At 42.6% G+C, this 18,229-nt stretch overlaps 1 protein-coding gene and 1 long non-coding RNA gene across 4 annotated transcripts; one reads left to right on the top strand and one right to left on the bottom strand.

Moving 5' to 3' along the window:
- Positions 1-4,830: 4,830 nt before the first annotated feature.
- Positions 4,831-17,940, bottom strand: LOC137784534 (probable cyclin-dependent serine/threonine-protein kinase DDB_G0292550). 3 transcript variants are annotated; one of them, XM_068575293.1, is made up of 5 exons: positions 17,369-17,940; positions 10,142-11,667; positions 7,931-8,853; positions 7,492-7,554; positions 4,831-7,386 (listed from the first exon to the last, which is right to left on the bottom strand). In XM_068575293.1, exons 3-5 carry the CDS (start codon positions 8,008-8,010, stop codon positions 5,274-5,276), a joined length of 2,256 nt encoding a protein of 751 aa, XP_068431394.1. In that variant the 5' UTR covers positions 8,011-8,853; positions 10,142-11,667; positions 17,369-17,940; the 3' UTR covers positions 4,831-5,273. The 3 variants fall into 3 exon arrangements, with proteins under 3 accessions (XP_068431394.1, XP_068431395.1, XP_068431397.1); XM_068575294.1 differs by lacking the exon at positions 17,369-17,940 and having other exon boundaries at positions 10,142-11,978; XM_068575296.1 differs by lacking the exons at positions 10,142-11,667; positions 17,369-17,940 and having other exon boundaries at positions 7,931-9,252.
- Positions 11,699-13,271, top strand: LOC137784535 (uncharacterized). Its single transcript, XR_011077416.1, has 3 exons — positions 11,699-11,727; positions 12,498-12,570; positions 12,685-13,271. It is a non-coding gene; the product is annotated as an uncharacterized lncRNA (long non-coding RNA).
- Positions 17,941-18,229: the final 289 nt, after the last annotated feature.

Below are 18,229 nucleotides of genomic sequence, written 5' to 3'. Positions count from 1 at the left end.
ACAACCACAGCTGCATCAACAACTACACCAGTGGCAACAACCACAGCTGCATCAACAACTACACCAGTGGCAACAACGACCACAGCTGCTTCAACAACTACACCAGTAGCAACAACTACCACAGCTGCATCAACCACGACCACAGTTGCATCAACAACTACACCAGTGGCAACAACGACCACAGTTGCTTCAACAACTACACCAGTGGCAACAACAACCACAGCTGCATCAACAACTACACCAGTGGCAACAACGACCACAGTTGCTTCAACAACTACACCAGTGGCAACAACTACCACGGCTGCATCAACAACTACACCATTGGCAACAACAACCACAGCTGCATCAACAACTACACCAGTGGCAACAACGACCACAGTTGCTTCAACAACTACACCAGTGGCAACAACGACCACAGCTGCATCAACAACTACACCAGTGGCAACAACGACCACAGTTGCTTCAACAACTACACCAGTGGCAACAACAACCACAGCTGCATCAACAACTACACCAGTGGCAACAACAACCACAGCTGCATCAACGGCAACAACAACTCCATCGACAGCAACAACAACTCTATCAACAGCAACTCCATCAACAGCAACAACAACTGCATCAACAGCAACAACAACTCCATCGACAGCAACAACAACTGCATCAACAACAACTGCAACAACTCCAGCAACAGCAACAACTGCATCAACAGCAACAACTCCATCAACAACTGCATCAACTCCGTCAACAGCAACAACAACTATATCAACAGCAACAACAACTCCATCAACAGCAACAACTACACCAGTGGCAACAACGACCACAGTTGCATCAACAACTACACCAGTGGCAACAACGACCACAGTTACTTCAACAACTACACCAGTGGCAACAACGACCACAGCCGCATCAACAACTACACCAGTGGCAACAACGACCACAGCCGCATCAACAACTACACCAGTGGCAACAACGACCACAGCCGCATCAACAACTACACCAGTGGCAACAACGACCACAGCCGCATCAACAACTACACCAGTGGCAACAACGACCACAGCCGCATCAACAACTACACCAGTGGCAACAACGACCACAGCCGCATCAACAACTACACCAGTGGCAACAACGACCACAGCCGCATCAACAACTACACCAGTGGCAACAACGACCACAGCTGCATCAACAACCACAACATCGACATCAACAACAACTCCATCAACAGCAACAACAACTCCATCAACAGCAACAACTACAGAAGCTCCTATAGTTACAGGAACAGCTCAACCAGCAGCAGAAGCACCTCCAGCAACAACAACAACAACAACAACAGATGCAACCAGCTCTGCAGTGAACAACAAAATGAGTTTCCTTCTTGTTGCAGCAATTGTTGCAGCAGTTATCAGTCATTAACAAGTGGACTGCAACAAGAGACTCAATGTTAGCAGCATGTAGCCGCTACACACATCATGTCGTAGTTGTGAAGAGGCTGGAGGGGTGAAGTTCATGTATTGTCATTATTTAACATGCATACCTGTTATACTATCTATTGAATACATATTTAATCATATGAAGCTATAATTGTGACTTTAAACTACTTGTATGATCCTGATATGATGCACTAATGAAGTACGCTAACGAGCCCTTTGTTTACTCTCCTGACGTAAGACGTTGCTCACGTTGACGTTGCCGGAGAACCAAGTGAGCCACAGACTGTGTGCGGATACAACGACATGAACGGCTCTCAAAAGACATATTTCATATCCGTAGTTCAGTTCCTTGCATGTGATCACATTGTGAGGCATTCCTTGAGTCTGGACACTGATGCATTCTGGGACGACTCTGCGTCTGCATTTGGATATCCGATGTTTAAATGTCATGTGAAGTATTTTACGTATTAAAGTATGAAATACAAAGAAGCAGAGTGGTGTGTGTGTGTTCATAGATTGGTTGAATCAGAGTGTATTTTTTCTCTGCAGTTTTCTTGCATTCATTCAGTAAATGAATAACACAAGAGACAGAATGTCAGTATCATAGTGAACACAAATATGAACTTTTCTCAAATAAAGAGAGAAATACTTTTACTGCTTGTAAAAAAACAGATAAACTAGCGTTCATATCTGCAAACTCCTATGAGTAGTTTACTATGAGATAAACTCCTCTGAGTAGTTTACTATGAGATAAACTCCTCTGAGTAGTTTACTATGAGATAAACTCCTGTGAGTAGTTTACTATGAGATAAACTCCTCTGAGTAGTTTACTATGAGATAAACTCCTCTGAGTAGTTTACTTTGAGATAAACTCCTGTGAGTAGTTTACTTTGAGATAAACTCCTGTGAGTAGTTTACTTTGAGATAAACTATGAGTAGTTTACTATGAGATAAACTCCTCTGAGTAGTTTACTATGAGATAAACTCCTGTGAGTAGTTTACTATGAGATAAACTCCTCTGAGTAGTTTACTATGAGATAAACTCCTGTGAGTAGTTTACTTTGAGATAAACTCCTCTGAGTAGTTTACTATGAGATAAACTATGAGTAGTTTACTATGAGATAAACTCCTGCGGGTAGTTTACTATGAGATAAACCCCTCTGAGTAGTTTACTATGAGATAAACTCCTCTGAGTAGTTTACTATGAGATAAACTCCTGTGAGTAGTTTACTATGAGATAAACTCCTGTGGGTAGTTTACTTTGAGATAAACTCCTGTGAGTAGTTTACTTTGAGATAAACTCCTCTGAGTAGTTTACTATGAGATAAACTCCTGTTAGTAGTTTACTTTGAGATAAACTCCTGTGAGTAGTTTACTTTGAGATAAACTCCTGTGAGTAGTTTACTTTGAGATAAACTCCTCTGAGTAGTTTACTATGAGATAAACTCCTGTGAGTAGTTTACTATGAGATAAACTCCTCTGAGTAGTTTACTATGAGATAAACTCCTGTGAGTAGTTTACTTTGAGATAAACTCCTGTGAGTAGTTTACTTTGAGATAAACTCCTCTGAGTAGTTTACTATGAGATAAACTATGAGTAGTTTACTATGAGATAAACTCCTGCGGGTAGTTTACTATGAGATAAACCCCTCTGAGTAGTTTACTATGAGATAAACTCCTCTGAGTAGTTTACTATGAGATAAACTCCTGTGAGTAGTTTACTATGAGATAAACTCCTGTGGGTAGTTTACTTTGAGATAAACTCCTGTGAGTAGTTTACTTTGAGATAAACTCCTCTGAGTAGTTTACTATGAGATAAACTCCTGTTAGTAGTTTACTTTGGGATAAACTCCTGTGAGTAGTTTACTTTGAGATAAACTCCTGTGAGTAGTTTACTTTGAGATAAACTCCTGTGAGTAGTTTACTTTGAGATAAACTCCTCTGAGATAAACTCCTATGAATAGTTAGATAAACTCCTTGTGGGGATTTGGGGGCCTCTAGTGGTGATGTTGCAGATTGCCTCCCAGTAAAACCTCTCTGCTCTTTATGAAGAACAGAACCTCAACAAAATCTCAGTTTTCAGGTCAACAACATTTTAAAGAATGTAAATGAACAATCCGCTGTTTTGTTATAATCCAATTTTTTACGTGTGGTTTCCAACATTTAACTATCAATTGTCACATCCAGAAACATTTTTCATACAGTATTTATATTTCAACATTATTATTCATACCGTGTACTTGCTTATTAATTTGCTGATAGACTTTGAGCAAGCAAGATGTCTTTGGCACCAGTTTTTATTTTTAAACTTGTTTTTTTTCAGTTTCAGGGTGTGAACACAACCTCATACTTTTACGGGGTTTGGCAGATGTAATTATGGTCGCATTACACTTCACAATACATTATGATTCATCACTTTAAGAACAGGGACACGAACATTTGGTCCGGTCGCCTTGGGCACATACTTTGTTTCATCAGCAAAAGTTAGATGTTGAATGAGTGATTATGAATGATTTTGTTATTTTTGCGTATTGTGTCAGTGGCCCAAAGGTAGACCCCTGTGGCACCCCACTTCTGATGGGCAGCTGTAGAACGAGTAGAATCAGGAACAGTCTGAATTCTCCGTGGAAGAGGGAATGCACCTCTTGAGGAGATATGTCAAAAAGAAAACTAAACTGTAAAACTTTGATTATCACATGACAAATTCAAGATCAGCGTTGTTTACAATTGCCCTGTTGTGATTTAAATCAGGGGTATTGAACTCATCTTGGTGAAGGGGCCACGTGCTGCCCATTTAGATCTCAAGTGGGCCGACCAGTAAAATCACAGCATAATAACGCATAAATAACATTTCTCTATGTTTGAATCACTACTGAAGGTTTTGAAATGAACTCTATTTTAAAGGTTTTTCAACAATTAACGAGGAACATAAAGACCAAACATGCAGACCTCGGCTCTGTTCATCGTCCTGGCTCTGCAGATTCTCTCGCTTTGTGACACTTTTATGACGTGATCCATTTTTAATGACTTCCAACACAATAATATCAGCTGTCACATTGATTGTGACTGTGGATCGATGGTTTGCGTGTCTGTCTTACAAACAGAGGATCAGAGGTTCAAAGCCCAGCTCTGTTAATTTTGATATAAAAAAATATATATTTCTTCTGTTGGACTGGACACCCTGGAGGGCCGGATTTGGCCCGCGGGCCTTCAGTTTTACACCTATGATTTTAAAAAATAAACTTTGTTGTCTATTTTTATGTAATAATAATAAATGTGCTTGATGAGATGCCCAGCCAAAGTTGTCTTCCTGCACACTCCCAAAAGAAGCAAATACAAGTACAACGTCACACACACACACACACCACTCTGCTTCTTTGTATTTCATACTTTAATATGTAAAATACTTCACATGACATTTAAACATCGGATATCCAAATGCAGACGCAGAGTCGTCCCAGAATGCATCAGTGTCCAGACTCAAGGAATGCCTCACAATGTGATCACATGCAAGGAACTGAACTACGGATATGAAATATGTCTTTTGAGAGCCGTTCATGTCGTTGTATCCGCACACAGTCTGTGGCTCACTTGGTTCTCCGGCAACGTCAACGTGAGCAACGTCTTACGTCAGGAGAGTAAACAAAGGGCTCGTTAGCGTACTTCATTAGTGCATCATATCAGGATCATACAAGTAGTTTAAAGTCACAATTATAGCTTCATATGATTAAATATGTATTCAATAGATAGTATAACAGGTATGCATGTTAAATAATGACAATACATGAACTTCACCCCTCCAGCCTCTTCACAACTACGACATGATGTGTGTAGCGGCTACATGCTGCTAACATTGAGTCTCTTGTTGCAGTCCACTTGTTAATGACTGATAACTGCTGCAACAATTGCTGCAACAAGAAGGAAACTCATTTTGTTGTTCACTGCAGAGCTGGTTGCATCTGTTGTTGTTGTTGTTGTTGTTGCTGGAGGTGCTTCTGCTGCTGGTTGAGCTGTTCCTGTAACTATAGGAGCTTCTGTAGTTGTTTCTGTTGATGGAGTTGTTGTTGCTGTTGATGCAGTTGTTGTTGCTGTTGATGCAGTTGTTGTTGCTGTTGATGGAGTTGTTGTTGATGTCGATGTTGTGGTTGTTGATGCAGCTGTGGTCGTTGTTGCCACTGGTGTAGTTGTTGATGCGGCTGTGGTCGTTGTTGCCACTGGTGTAGTTGTTGATGCGGCTGTGGTCGTTGTTGCCACTGGTGTAGTTGTTGATGCGGCTGTGGTCGTTGTTGCCACTGGTGTAGTTGTTGATGCGGCTGTGGTCGTTGTTGCCACTGGTGTAGTTGTTGATGCGGCTGTGGTCGTTGTTGCCACTGGTGTAGTTGTTGATGCGGCTGTGGTCGTTGTTGCCACTGGTGTAGTTGTTGATGCGGCTGTGGTCGTTGTTGCCACTGGTGTAGTTGTTGATGCGGCTGTGGTCGTTGTTGCCACTGGTGTAGTTGTTGATGCGGCTGTGGTCGTTGTTGCCACTGGTGTAGTTGTTGATGCGGCTGTGGTCGTTGTTGCCACTGGTGTAGTTGTTGATGCGGCTGTGGTCGTTGTTGCCACTGGTGTAGTTGTTGATGCGGCTGTGGTCGTTGTTGCCACTGGTGTAGTTGTTGATGCGGCTGTGGTCGTTGTTGCCACTGGTGTAGTTGTTGATGCGGCTGTGGTCGTTGTTGCCACTGGTGTAGTTGTTGATGCGGCTGTGGTCGTTGTTGCCACTGGTGTAGTTGTTGATGCGGCTGTGGTCGTTGTTGCCACTGGTGTAGTTGTTGATGCGGCTGTGGTCGTTGTTGCCACTGGTGTAGTTGTTGATGCGGCTGTGGTCGTTGTTGCCACTGGTGTAGTTGTTGAAGCAACTGTGGTCGTTGTTGCCACTGGTGTAGTTGTTGATGCAACTGTGGTCGTTGTTGCCACTGGTGTAGTTGTTGATGCAGCTGTGGTCGTTGTTGCCACTGGTGTAGTTGTTGATGCAACTGTGGTCGTTGTTGCCACTGGTGTAGTTGTTGATGCAACTGTGGTCGTTGTTGCCACTGGTGTAGTTGTTGATGCAACTGTGGTCGTTGTTGCCACTGGTGTAGTTGTTGATGCAACTGTGGTCGTTGTTGCCACTGGTGTAGTTGTTGATGCAACTGTGGTCGTTGTTGCCACTGGTGTAGTTGTTGATGCAACTGTGGTCGTTGTTGCCACTGGTGTAGTTGTTGATGCAGCTGTGGTCGTTGTTGCCACTGGTGTAGTTGTTGATGCAACTGTGGTCGTTGTTGCCACTGGTGTAGTTGTTGATGCAACTGTGGTCGTTGTTGCCACTGGTGTAGTTGTTGATGCAGCTGTGGTCGTTGTTGCCACTGGTGTAGTTGTTGATGCAGCTGTGGTCGTTGTTGCCACTGGTGTAGTTGTTGATGCAGCTGTGGTCGTTGTTGCCACTGGTGTAGTTGTTGATGCAGCTGTGGTCGTTGTTGCCACTGGTGTAGTTGTTGATGCAGCTGTGGTCGTTGTTGCCACTGGTGTAGTTGTTGATGCAGCTGTGGTCGTTGTTGCCACTGGTGTAGTTGTTGATGCAACTGTGGTCGTTGTTGCCACTGGTGTAGTTGTTGATGCAACTGTGGTCGTTGTTGCCACTGGTGTAGTTGTTGATGCAACTGTGGTCGTTGTTGCCACTGGTGTAGTTGTTGATGCAGCTGTGGTCGTTGTTGCCACTGGTGTAGTTGTTGATGCAGCTGTGGTCGTTGTTGCCACTGGTGTAGTTGTTGATGCAGCTGTGGTCGTTGTTGCCACTGGTGTAGTTGTTGATGCAGCTGTGGTCGTTGTTGCCACTGGTGTAGTTGTTGATGCAGCTGTGGTCGTTGTTGCTACTGGTGTAGTTGATGCCACTGTGGTCGTTGCTGCTGCTGTGGTTGTGTTGCTCTGTGCGTTGCTTGATGCTGTTCAGCAATGAAATTGTTGAATTAGAAATTCTTTCAACTATGGATTCTACATTTGAACATCTTTACAGCAACTTTTACTGGCAATCAATCAATAAAACTTACCGACACACAGAAGTAGGATCATACAGATCTTCATCTTCATCATCATCATGGGAAATTTCTTTTCTGTTAAATTAACATAAAACAGACTTTCTTTAGTTTCAGTTCAGTAATGACGATTAATTTTTCTTTTTTTACAATTTATATTTATATATTTTAAGTTATTAAAATGTCATGTGATCAGCAGCATCAAGTTTAAAATGACTTCATTACTTGTATTACTTTATGGCTTTTTTTATTCATAGTAAAGGTTTACGTTCCTGATCAGTGTGACGCATCAACAGGACTCGTGTCCAGCTGTACACACAATGATTAAAGCTTTAACTACACAACGAGTTCAGGTCACCAGAGACAAAGATCAGACGTATACTTCTATCATGACATCCTAGAAAGAGTGCAGGAAACACCAAAAGAGAGCAACATAGTAAAGTGTAACACTTACAGGTGTGCTGGCGTTGCTGCGTTGCTGCAGTGGTGATGCTCTCTGGTTGCAGTGCTCAGTGTCCTCTGCTGCTCCTTCATGTCCTCCAGTGAACACAGCAGCTTTTATAGCAGCGAGCAGCTGAAGTGACATCAGGACCAGAACAAGGACGATCCTTTGCGTGTCTTTGTCTGGTGAAGGTGTGGCCACGAGCGTTAATATCTCAGTCATACTATCTCTGTTGACGACGTGTAGAAACCTGTTCAAGGACATTTTTTTCACACATGACGTTGGTGGTTATGTTTATGGATGTTTATTTTCATGACAAGACTTCGGCAATGTTGTTCGTCACCGTGCCGCGATGTCTTCTTTAGCTGCTTTGTGAGTTGCTACGTGTGTTGTTGCTACACCTTCAGCAGAGAATGTAGCAACTCTCCTGAGAACCAGCAGAACCTCCAGAGCCGTGTTCCCTTTGGGGTCTTTGGTCTGAATCCCACCAGAATGAAATGAGCTGTACTCTGCATGGAGTCTATTGAGGATGCAACTCGGGACGTGCAGAGAGACGCTTTTTGTTGACACTGAATTTGTTGAGGCGGCAACTTTATTTGGACTAGTATTTGTATTTTTAACAAGTAGAAAATAAGAATAACAATCCTGAAACTGCAGCTAATCATCATCTTGTGTTGTTTTGTTCTAGCAGCTGGTTTAAAAGACTTCATCCCTGAATGTCCCAAAAGATATTAAATCATCCCAAAGTCCGTCAACCATCAACAACACTGAAGGTCATCCTGTTGCTCTGTGACGTTGTTCCTCTGACTCCACAAAGTACAGTCTAGAGGTGCATTCACTGTTCCACAGAGAATTCAGACTGTTGTTCCTGATTCGACGCCTTCTAACAGCTGCCCATCAGAAGTGGGGTGCCACAGGGGTCTACCTTTGGGCCACTGATGGTTACAATGCACACAAATAACAATACTTCCTCAAAAATGCCTGTTTGCAGATGAAATAAAGTGATGTACCCGAGGCTCCACTCCAGCCCGAGACCATTGTGCTTGATGTCTTATGACCTGATGAAATATGTAATGACATTGTGCATCTCTAACCATCGTCTTCCTCAGTCTGTTCTTTAAATAGCTCTAAAGAAACGTCTGAAGAAACGTCTTTGTCAGATTGGTGACGTGTTCCAAACCCAATTGTTTGTGTTCTCATAGTGATGAATCATATTGTCCTCATACATTGAAGCGTCTTGAGGTCATGATTCCCGTCTGCCAATCCCCATAAAAGTATGAGGTTGTGTTCACATTATGAAGCTCGTCAGAAATGTTCCAGAAATAAATCTGAACAACAGCACTAACCAAAAGTTTATCAGCACATCAATAAGCAAATAAAACTTAAGATTACTGATGTTGACATAGAAATAGTCTATTAAAAAAGTTTCTGGTTGTGATGGTTGATCATTATGCTGGAAACCACACGAGAATAATGTTTTAAAACAAACCAGCTGATTGTTCATTTACATACTTTAAAATGTAGTTGACCTTAAAACTGAGATTTTGTTGAAGTTCTGTTCTTCCATGAAGAGCAGAGAGGTTTTACTGGGAGGCAATCTGCAACCTCACCACTAGAGGCCCCCAAAGCTCCACAGCTGCTTCAGTGGCTCCTGACATGACATCATGTACAACACGAGGAACCGTTTGTGTTATTACAAGAGAGGTCAATGTTGCCTCACAAGATACACGCCATAACAAAATAAAACACTAAATGAAAGAATGAAGATGCATCATTAACACACATAAAGTCCTTAAGGATTTCACATATTTTTAATGACTTTTTCTTCATGGGTTAATTGTGTTTTGTACTCTATGTTTATCGTTGTATATAAATTGCTGAAAACAAAAAGGAATCACCAAAGTCAGGTTAACATTTGAGCTACCGTGTCATTAGCAGGTGCCTGCTTCATTTTAAGTGTTGATTGTAAAAATAATAATGACTTTAAATGAAGTTGCCTTCACCCTAAAGTCCACAGTTTGAGATGCTGTAAAGCTTCAGTGGTGAAGGAGTGACTGTCACCATCACATTATCTAAGGGAGGTTTCCAACTCAATGATCAATTAGTACTAGAGACTTTGTTTCTGACACTCTTTCCATTTCAACCTCAATAATCATTTTTACCTGCTTATTGATTTTTCTGATAAGCTTTGGTTTTGTTTAGATCTCTTTAACTTGAACATACTGAACCTGTCTTTCAGCTTCAGGGCGTGAACGCGACCTCGGGCTGTAACGGGGATGGGCGGAGGCTGATTATGAACACATGACTGCTCACAACACGATGACGGCGTGACTCATTGTTCACCTGTGAAGTTTAACGGTCACAATGACGACGTGACTCATCGGAATCAGAACTTCATGTCATGAATGTGACGGAGACGTCTCTTTAGAACTATTAAAGACTGAGGAAGACGTTGGTTAGAGATGAACATTCTTGTTTCATACTTCGATGGATCATCTCTCTTTGTCTAAAAAACTACAATAATCACTAACTCGTACCAAAGTTTGTGGCTTCTCTGCGTCCAAACACATGAAGACGTGCGTCCTGATCAGGAATCACGTCCTGGGACTTTTCTCAGAGATTCTCCCCAACGTTTCCCAGAAAAACACCATAAATCTTGAAAAGGTGGCTGTTTTATTTTGACATTTGTGTACGATTTAAGCATCTCTGTCTCCTTTCCTCCCCCTCCCCCTCTCTAACAATGCTGTTAAGTGGCTTTTGGGTGCTGCAGTTATAATTATTAAAAACAGATACTTAGCTCTCTGACGATCCCAATACTTGGTGTCCTGCCCCGGTGCATGCTGGGACGCCTCCAGAGGAAACCAACAGGGTGAACTGGTCGCGGTAATGGGAGGTTTGGATGGACGTTCGGTAAACAGTCTCCTGTCAGGTGTCATCGCTCATATGAAACGTCCATTTTACAAATATGAGCCATAAAGACTCAACTATAAACATAAGCTGGTTAACTTTGGGCAAGTTGAGTATCAGCGCTGAAAGAAGCAAAACCTTTTGTTATATTCATGTGTTCATTTACGCTGAGTTATTAATAATGAATCTGCTTTTAAAAGAAAGGCTCAAAATATCAGCAGCATACATACAGGCATCTATATAAATGTTTATTATTTTAATAAACTATTGTCTCTCATTCATTTGAGTTATTTAAGGTTTACTGTATGCTTTGAATCCTCATTGTTAGTTTAAATACTACATTTTATCACTTTGTACTGTTTACACACATTTCACACCATGTTTGCTCATGAACATTTAGTTGAAGTCATGGTAATGTGATAATAAGTCATGGAACTATTGGTCAACATGTCTGAACCTGGTTAACGTGTTTGAAGGCGTCTATAACATTGCTCAGAGATGTTTATCTCATGACTCTTCTGGCTCCTGACGAAGGGGACTCGTCACCGTCGTTTTGTTTCTACATTTAATGAAGCTCTGACATGAACCGCTTACCTGAACAGGTACGCAATGAGGTGAAGGCAGAGAATAGAAACCACACAACAAACGGTAATTAAAGAGGACAAACCCAGAGTCACAGGGAGGAAACTGCCATGTCATGTGAGGAAAATGCCCCGGGACTGGTGGGACTGGTGGGACTGGTGGGACTGGTCCAGTCCTTTGTGCTGATGGAGCTCTGCTCCTTCAGTGCTGGCGGCAGCGCGGCGTCATCAGCGTGTGGTCGCATCCTATAAAAGGACGAGCTGGAAGCAGAACGCTCCAGAACTTCATCCACTGCAGCGTCAAGCAGACAACTCCAACCCGTGAGTCCTTCTGTACTTCTTGTGTACTTCCTCTGTACTTCTTGTGTACTTCATTTATCTAAATAGGAATCAATGTTTTCTTATTTTGTTATTTATTTTGGGGGGTTTTGGTACATGTACAGCTATTGCAGGATTTCTGAACTCTTTATGCTGCATGAATCGACACATACAATAGAGTTGGAGCTGTAACTAGCATTAAAATACATATATGTATATAGATCTCTAGATCCATCCATCCATCTATATACACTATACTTGTAATATTTGATTTGATTATATATAATATATAAAATACATTTATTTCAGTGATTTTGATACCACCTTTAAATTTATGTATTTGTTGAAAATGTATTTTAGGGAATTTAATGTGAAGCATTTTGCACTGCATGTACAAAAAAATGTATCGCAAATAAAGTTTACCATTATAAAGTTATTATCTAACAAATATTACGTTTCATTTGGCAAATTATGAATCAAACTATTTTCCTTTTCATTTCAAATGAAAATAGAATAGTTATCCCAATGTTGAACGTAAGACTTGAACTCGTTTGTAACGTTATAAACAATCATTTGTTCTCGTGTGACTGATTTAATGGTTTTGAGGATCGTTACAGGGCGTAACAATATTCAGTAATTATTTTAATTATCAGTCAGACAAAGAAGTAAAGTGCAGTCATCAGGATCCTTTGTGTAGCAGGAGCTGAAGCCGCTAAACGTTTCAACTGGAAATTATTATTCATCAGGTTAAAATGACCACTTGTGTTTTTCAGACAGCAGAAAAGAGAAATCACAACTTCAGAACCATGATCGCAAAGATTTGTGCCGTCCTGCTGCTGTTAGCTGGTAAGAGAAACCTGCACACAGCAATGTGGTATTAATGTGTTATTAATGTGTTATTAATGTGTTATTAATGTGGTATTAATGTGACACTGATCAAACATGTTCTGCTCAAAACAGTTTCCAGCAACGCACAAAACAACACAACAACCGCTGCAGCCACAACAACCGCTGCAGCCACAACAACCGCTGCAGCCACAACAACCGCTGCAGCCACAACAACCGCTGCTGCAACAACAACCGCTGCAGCAACAACCGCTGCAGCAACAACCGCTGCACCAGCAACAACCGTTGCACCAGCAACCACGATGCCGTCCGGATTCAACAGCACCACCAACAACAGCACCAGCAACTCCAACACCACCACCTCCTCCTCCTCCTCTGCCCTCAACAAAATCAGTGTATTTTCGGTGGTTGCGGCAACGATGGCACATGGACTTTACTCCGGTTGCTGAAGGCCTGAGTGCAGATCTGCTTCTGTACAGAGTGAAGGATTCATCTGAAGGTTTTAGATGCTGTAAATAATTCAACGTGCTAATTTATTAAGCTGGTGTGTGTGTGTGTGTGTGTGTGTGTGTGTGTGTGTGTGTGTGGTCTATGAAGGGAGGATCAGGTAACGATCCGCATGGAGGCCGATCACAGCGTCATGAGCTGAATGTGTTTGTGCATCATTGATTATGAAATATGGTTCAATAAAAGGTTTGGCTAAGTTATGACGTCGTCACTCGTTATTTTAATATTTGTTCAAGGTCTTTTTTAGAAAACATTTATTATTTCTAAATGACGTGAAACATGAAAGAGTTGCTCCATCAGACTTGAGTCTCAATGCATCGTTTCTCATATCATATTTAATAACTATATTCATGATATATCTATATCTATCTATCGATCCATCTATCTAGATATAGATATATATAGATCTATATGTACATCTACATATCTATATCTACATATCTATATCTATATAGACATAGATATATGCCTGCTGAGTCTTTATACTTCCTTGTGCGTGATGAAGGGCAATTACAATGTTACCTACTGTAGCAACTTAAAGATCAACTTAATGTAGCAACTTAAAGATCAACTTAGTGTAGCAACTTAAAGATCAACTTAGTGTAGCAACTTAAAGATCAACTTAGTGTAGCAACTTAAAGATCAACTTAGTGTAGCAACTTAAAGATCAACTTAATGTAGCAACTTAAAGATCAACTTAGTGTAGCAACTTAAAGATCAATTTACTCACAAACAATACAAAAGTTCAGGTAACAGTTTAAACTAAAAATAAACATGAAGACCAATCAAAGCTTTTCATAAATAACGTTACAGATCAAACAAACAACTTTTTATGGTTCTGATGCTGCAGGTGTGTGTGTGTGTGTGTGTGTGTGTGTGTGTGTGTGTACCCTGAGCACCAATTAGCTCCGACTGCATATAGCAGGTGTGTGTCTGACACGCTGTCCTTAGACACACACACCTGTAACCACAGCTGTGTGTGTGTCACTTTGTGTCTCTTTCTGGTCTATGTGTGTGTCTTTGTGGTCACTTTGTGTCTCTAAAAACAAAAGACTAACAGTTACCACAAACAGACAAAGAGACTCAAAATGATCTCAAAGAATAAAAAGGTGCAAAACACAAAGATACAACAGAAAAAATGAAAAGGAGTCAAAATTATTTTTGATTGCAGAGTTTCTCTGAACAGTTTGAGGTCATTTTAGTCGTTTCATTCCGTTTTTAGTCACTTTCCTGTGTGTGTTTTGGGTTTCTATGAGGTCATCTCTGCAGCTCCTCAGAGGAGGAAGAGGAGGAGGAGAAGCTGCAGAACCCTCCTCTTCCTCAGGAGGGTTCTGCAGCTCGTTGTCCTCGGCCGGTCGTCAGGAGCCGGAACAGGACAACCAGCTGAGGGGCGGAGCTTCAGAGGTTCAAGTGGTCAAAGTGGTTAAAGTGGTTAAAGTGGTTAAAGTGGTTAAAGTGGTTAAAGTGGAACAGGGAGCGCCCGCAGAACAGAGAACACAGAACAATGCATTGCGTGTTGAGAGGAAACCACCGAGGACAGATTAGTCCAATCTGTAACTCAGGTTTCAGAGGCTCGGAGCAGAGCGGGGTCAAGCCCTTCAGAACCGGGCTGCGCTACGGGACCATTAGAGCTGGAGCCCTTCTGGTTCCTCCATGTTGACTTTGGGGTTCAAACCAACACCCTTTTGTTTCTAAAGGGACTTCATCTTTTTGTGACCGTAATTTAAAAAAATAAAAACAGGATTTTCAGAACATTTCTCTCTTCATGTTGATGCAAATTCTAAATGTTTATATTAATACGGTATTTATTTATTTTATATCAGACTGAACCCTGTTTTCTATTATTTAATTCTCTTTATCACATCACATTCATAATTAAATTACTTTTTCTTGAAATTAAGTTTCCCTGTGAACGACCTTTTCTCCGTGTCGTTGCATCCTGAACGTCACATGAGCAGCTGGTCAACACTTTGTCTGATTTCCCCTGAACACATCACGGGTCAGCGTTCGCTAAAGGAACGTCCGAGTGAAGGTTTAGCTTCATCGCTCTTAAAACAGGAAGTCACACGAAGCTAAATAGTTTACAGGAAATCAAATAGTTTGGTTAACTAATTAAATAAATAAAAACAAAAGTTAATCCTCCTCATCAAGCTATATTTAAATAAAGGGTGGCTGCACAGGTGCATTCTGGGTCCAGTTCTTTCTAAAGGGTCCTCTGCTGCCCCCTGGCGGCGTCTTTAAGTCATTACAGCCTCCAACAGCTGGGAAGCATTCTATTTGTCAGTGAGATTATCAAATATTAAAATGTTTATGAGCAGTAAAACAACAACAACAAAACTACTTTACCCCAGAACGTCTCTTTACAACCTACGTACTGCCTCCAACCTCCACCGACAAGGACCAGGACGAGGACCAAGATGAAGACGAGGACAAGTACGAAGACGAGGATGAAGACGAAGACAAGGACAAGGACAAGGACGAAGACGAGGATGAAGACGAGGATGAAGACGAGGATGAAGACGAGGACGAAGATAAGGTCGACAACGTAGACGAAGGCAAAGACGAGGACGTAGACGAGGACGAGAAGTAGGACGTGGACGAGAAGTAGGACGTGGACGTAAACGAGGACGAGAAGTAGGACGTGGACGAGGACGTGGACGAGGACGAGGACATAGATGACGACGTAGACGAGGACGTAGACGACGTGGACGAGAAGTAGGACATAGATGAGGACGTAGACGAGAAGTAGGACATAGATGAGGACGTAGACGAGGACAAGAAGTAGGACGTAGATGAGGACGAGAAGTAGGACGAGGACATGGACGAGAAGTAGGACGTAGACAAGTACATGGAAGAGAAGTGGAACGTTTATTTGAACGACGAGGACGTAGACGAGGACGAGAAGTAGGACGTAGACGAGGACATAAACGAGAAGTAGGTTGTAGACGAGAAGGACGTAGACGAGAAGTAGGACGTAGACGAGAAGTAGGACGTAGACGAGGACGTAGACGAGAAGTAGGACGTGGACGAGGACGAGAAGTAGGACGTAGACGAGGACGAGAAGTAGAAAGTGGACGAGGACAAGAAGTACAACGTAGACGAGGACGTGGACGAGAATAGAACGTAGACGAGGACGAGAAGTAGGATGTAGACGAGGACGAGAAGTAGGACGAGAAGTACGAATTAGACGAGGACGAGAACTAGGACGTAGACGAGGACGACAAGTAGGACGTAGACGAGGACGTGGACGAGGATGAGAAGTAGGACGTAGACGAAGACGTGCACGAGGACGTGGACGAGAAGTAGAACGTGGACGAGGACGTAGACGAGAAGTAGGACGTGGACGAGGACGTAGACGAGAAGTAGGACGTGGACGAGGACGTAGACGAGGACAAGAAGTAGGACGTAGACGAGGACGAGAAGTAGGACGAGGACGTGGACGAGAAGTAGGACGTAGACGAGGACGTGGAAAAGAAGTAGGACGTAGACGAGGACGTGGAAAAGAAGTAGGACGTAGACGAGGACGTAGACGAGAAGTAGGACGTGGACGAGGACAAGAAGTAGGACGTAGACGAGAAGTAGGACGTAGACGAGGACGTAGACGAGGACAAGAAGTAGGACGTAGACGAGGACAAGAAGTAGGACGTAGACGAGGACATGGACGTAGACGAGGACGAGAAGTAGGACGTAGACGAGGACGTGGACGTAGACGAGGACGAGAAGTAGGACGTAGACGAGGACGAGAACGTAGGCAAGAAGTAGGACGTGGACGAGGACGAGCACAAGACGAGGACGTGGACGAGGACGTGGACGTAGACGAGGACGAGCACAAGACAAGGACGTAGACAAGGATGTGGACGTAGATAAGGATGTGGACGAGGGCGTAGACGAAGACGAGGATGAAGATGAGGACGTAGACGAGGACAAAAATGAGGACATGAAAGAGCTGCAGAGCAGAGTCACAACTATCGATTATTTTAATAATCAATTAATCGATGGATTTTTCCCCGATTAATCAGATTTAAAAAATATATGAATTTTAAAGCATTAATTTGCAACATTTTACCACAAAAACAGAACTCACAGTGCAAAAAATCCTAACAATAAAGAATTCATTAAAAAAAATAAAGATATACAAATCAGAAAACAGGATTTATTTGAACGTCAGAACTTTTTCTCTACACACACACACACACACGTCCACTCACAGACACCTACACACACAGACACACGCACGCACACACACACACACACACAAGAAACTCTCACATCTGCTGGTTTTGACACTCACCTCTGCATCAATCCTTCAAGCTGATTAGCATCCAGCTAACCAGCGCCGGTGTTACGGATTAACAGGCGACCATGTTAACTGGCATGTTCTCTCCCTATTCTCAACATCTGCTGTAACGACGATAACATTAGACGCTTTCGGCAGAAAGTCGCCAGTTAACATGGTTGCCAGTTAATCCGTAACACCGGTTAGCATGTAGCTTAAGGAGAAGCTCCGAGTGGACGTCCTCCCACGGTCAGTGCTCTGCTGCTGGGTTTTTTAATCCGGACGTTCGGGTCCAACTCTTTCAGCCTCTTGTCCACATCTGGTCGTGGATTGAAAGGTGTTTCACGTAGAGACACCACAGAGTTTTCAGTCGCCATGTCTCTGCTAGCTATGTTGCTCGTAGCTACGTGCGAGCTACACGGGAAGTGAGGGAATGATAAAGGTCTCTGATTTTCGACGAATAGTCCAGTCACGTTGAAATAAGAAGCGATGTCATTGGCGCACATTTCTCCTCCCGGAGATTCACGTTTCATCCGCCAACGAGAAGCTGTTCTTGCCGCAGCGACCGTGAAATGTTTGCTCGCCGCCATTTTGACTCCCGTTTGGCCGGCGCCCGAGAAAGGGGGCGGGGCTTTCCTCAGTGACGACGAATGACGACACATTAGGCTCGTTCGAGGTGAGCCAGTTCTGCGCAGAATCGATCGCCGGCGATCGACGCGCAATGCATGCCGGTTAGATTTGTGTCCGACTTGGCTCTTAGATCTGACAGCAAACACCACGTGTTGAAGAAAATCCTTATTTTATGTGTAGTTGTAATACTTAATGCTTGATTGATGACTGTTATTCTCAGGTTTAATCTAAAAAACATGTTTTGTG

Source organism: Clinocottus analis, unplaced genomic scaffold (genome assembly GCF_023055335.1).
Source record: "Clinocottus analis isolate CAN_PGR_092001 unplaced genomic scaffold, fCliAna1.0.p SCAF_14, whole genome shotgun sequence".
Classification (NCBI taxonomy): Eukaryota; Metazoa; Chordata; class Actinopteri; order Perciformes; family Cottidae; genus Clinocottus; species Clinocottus analis.
This window is presented reverse-complemented; position numbering and strand designations above follow the sequence as displayed.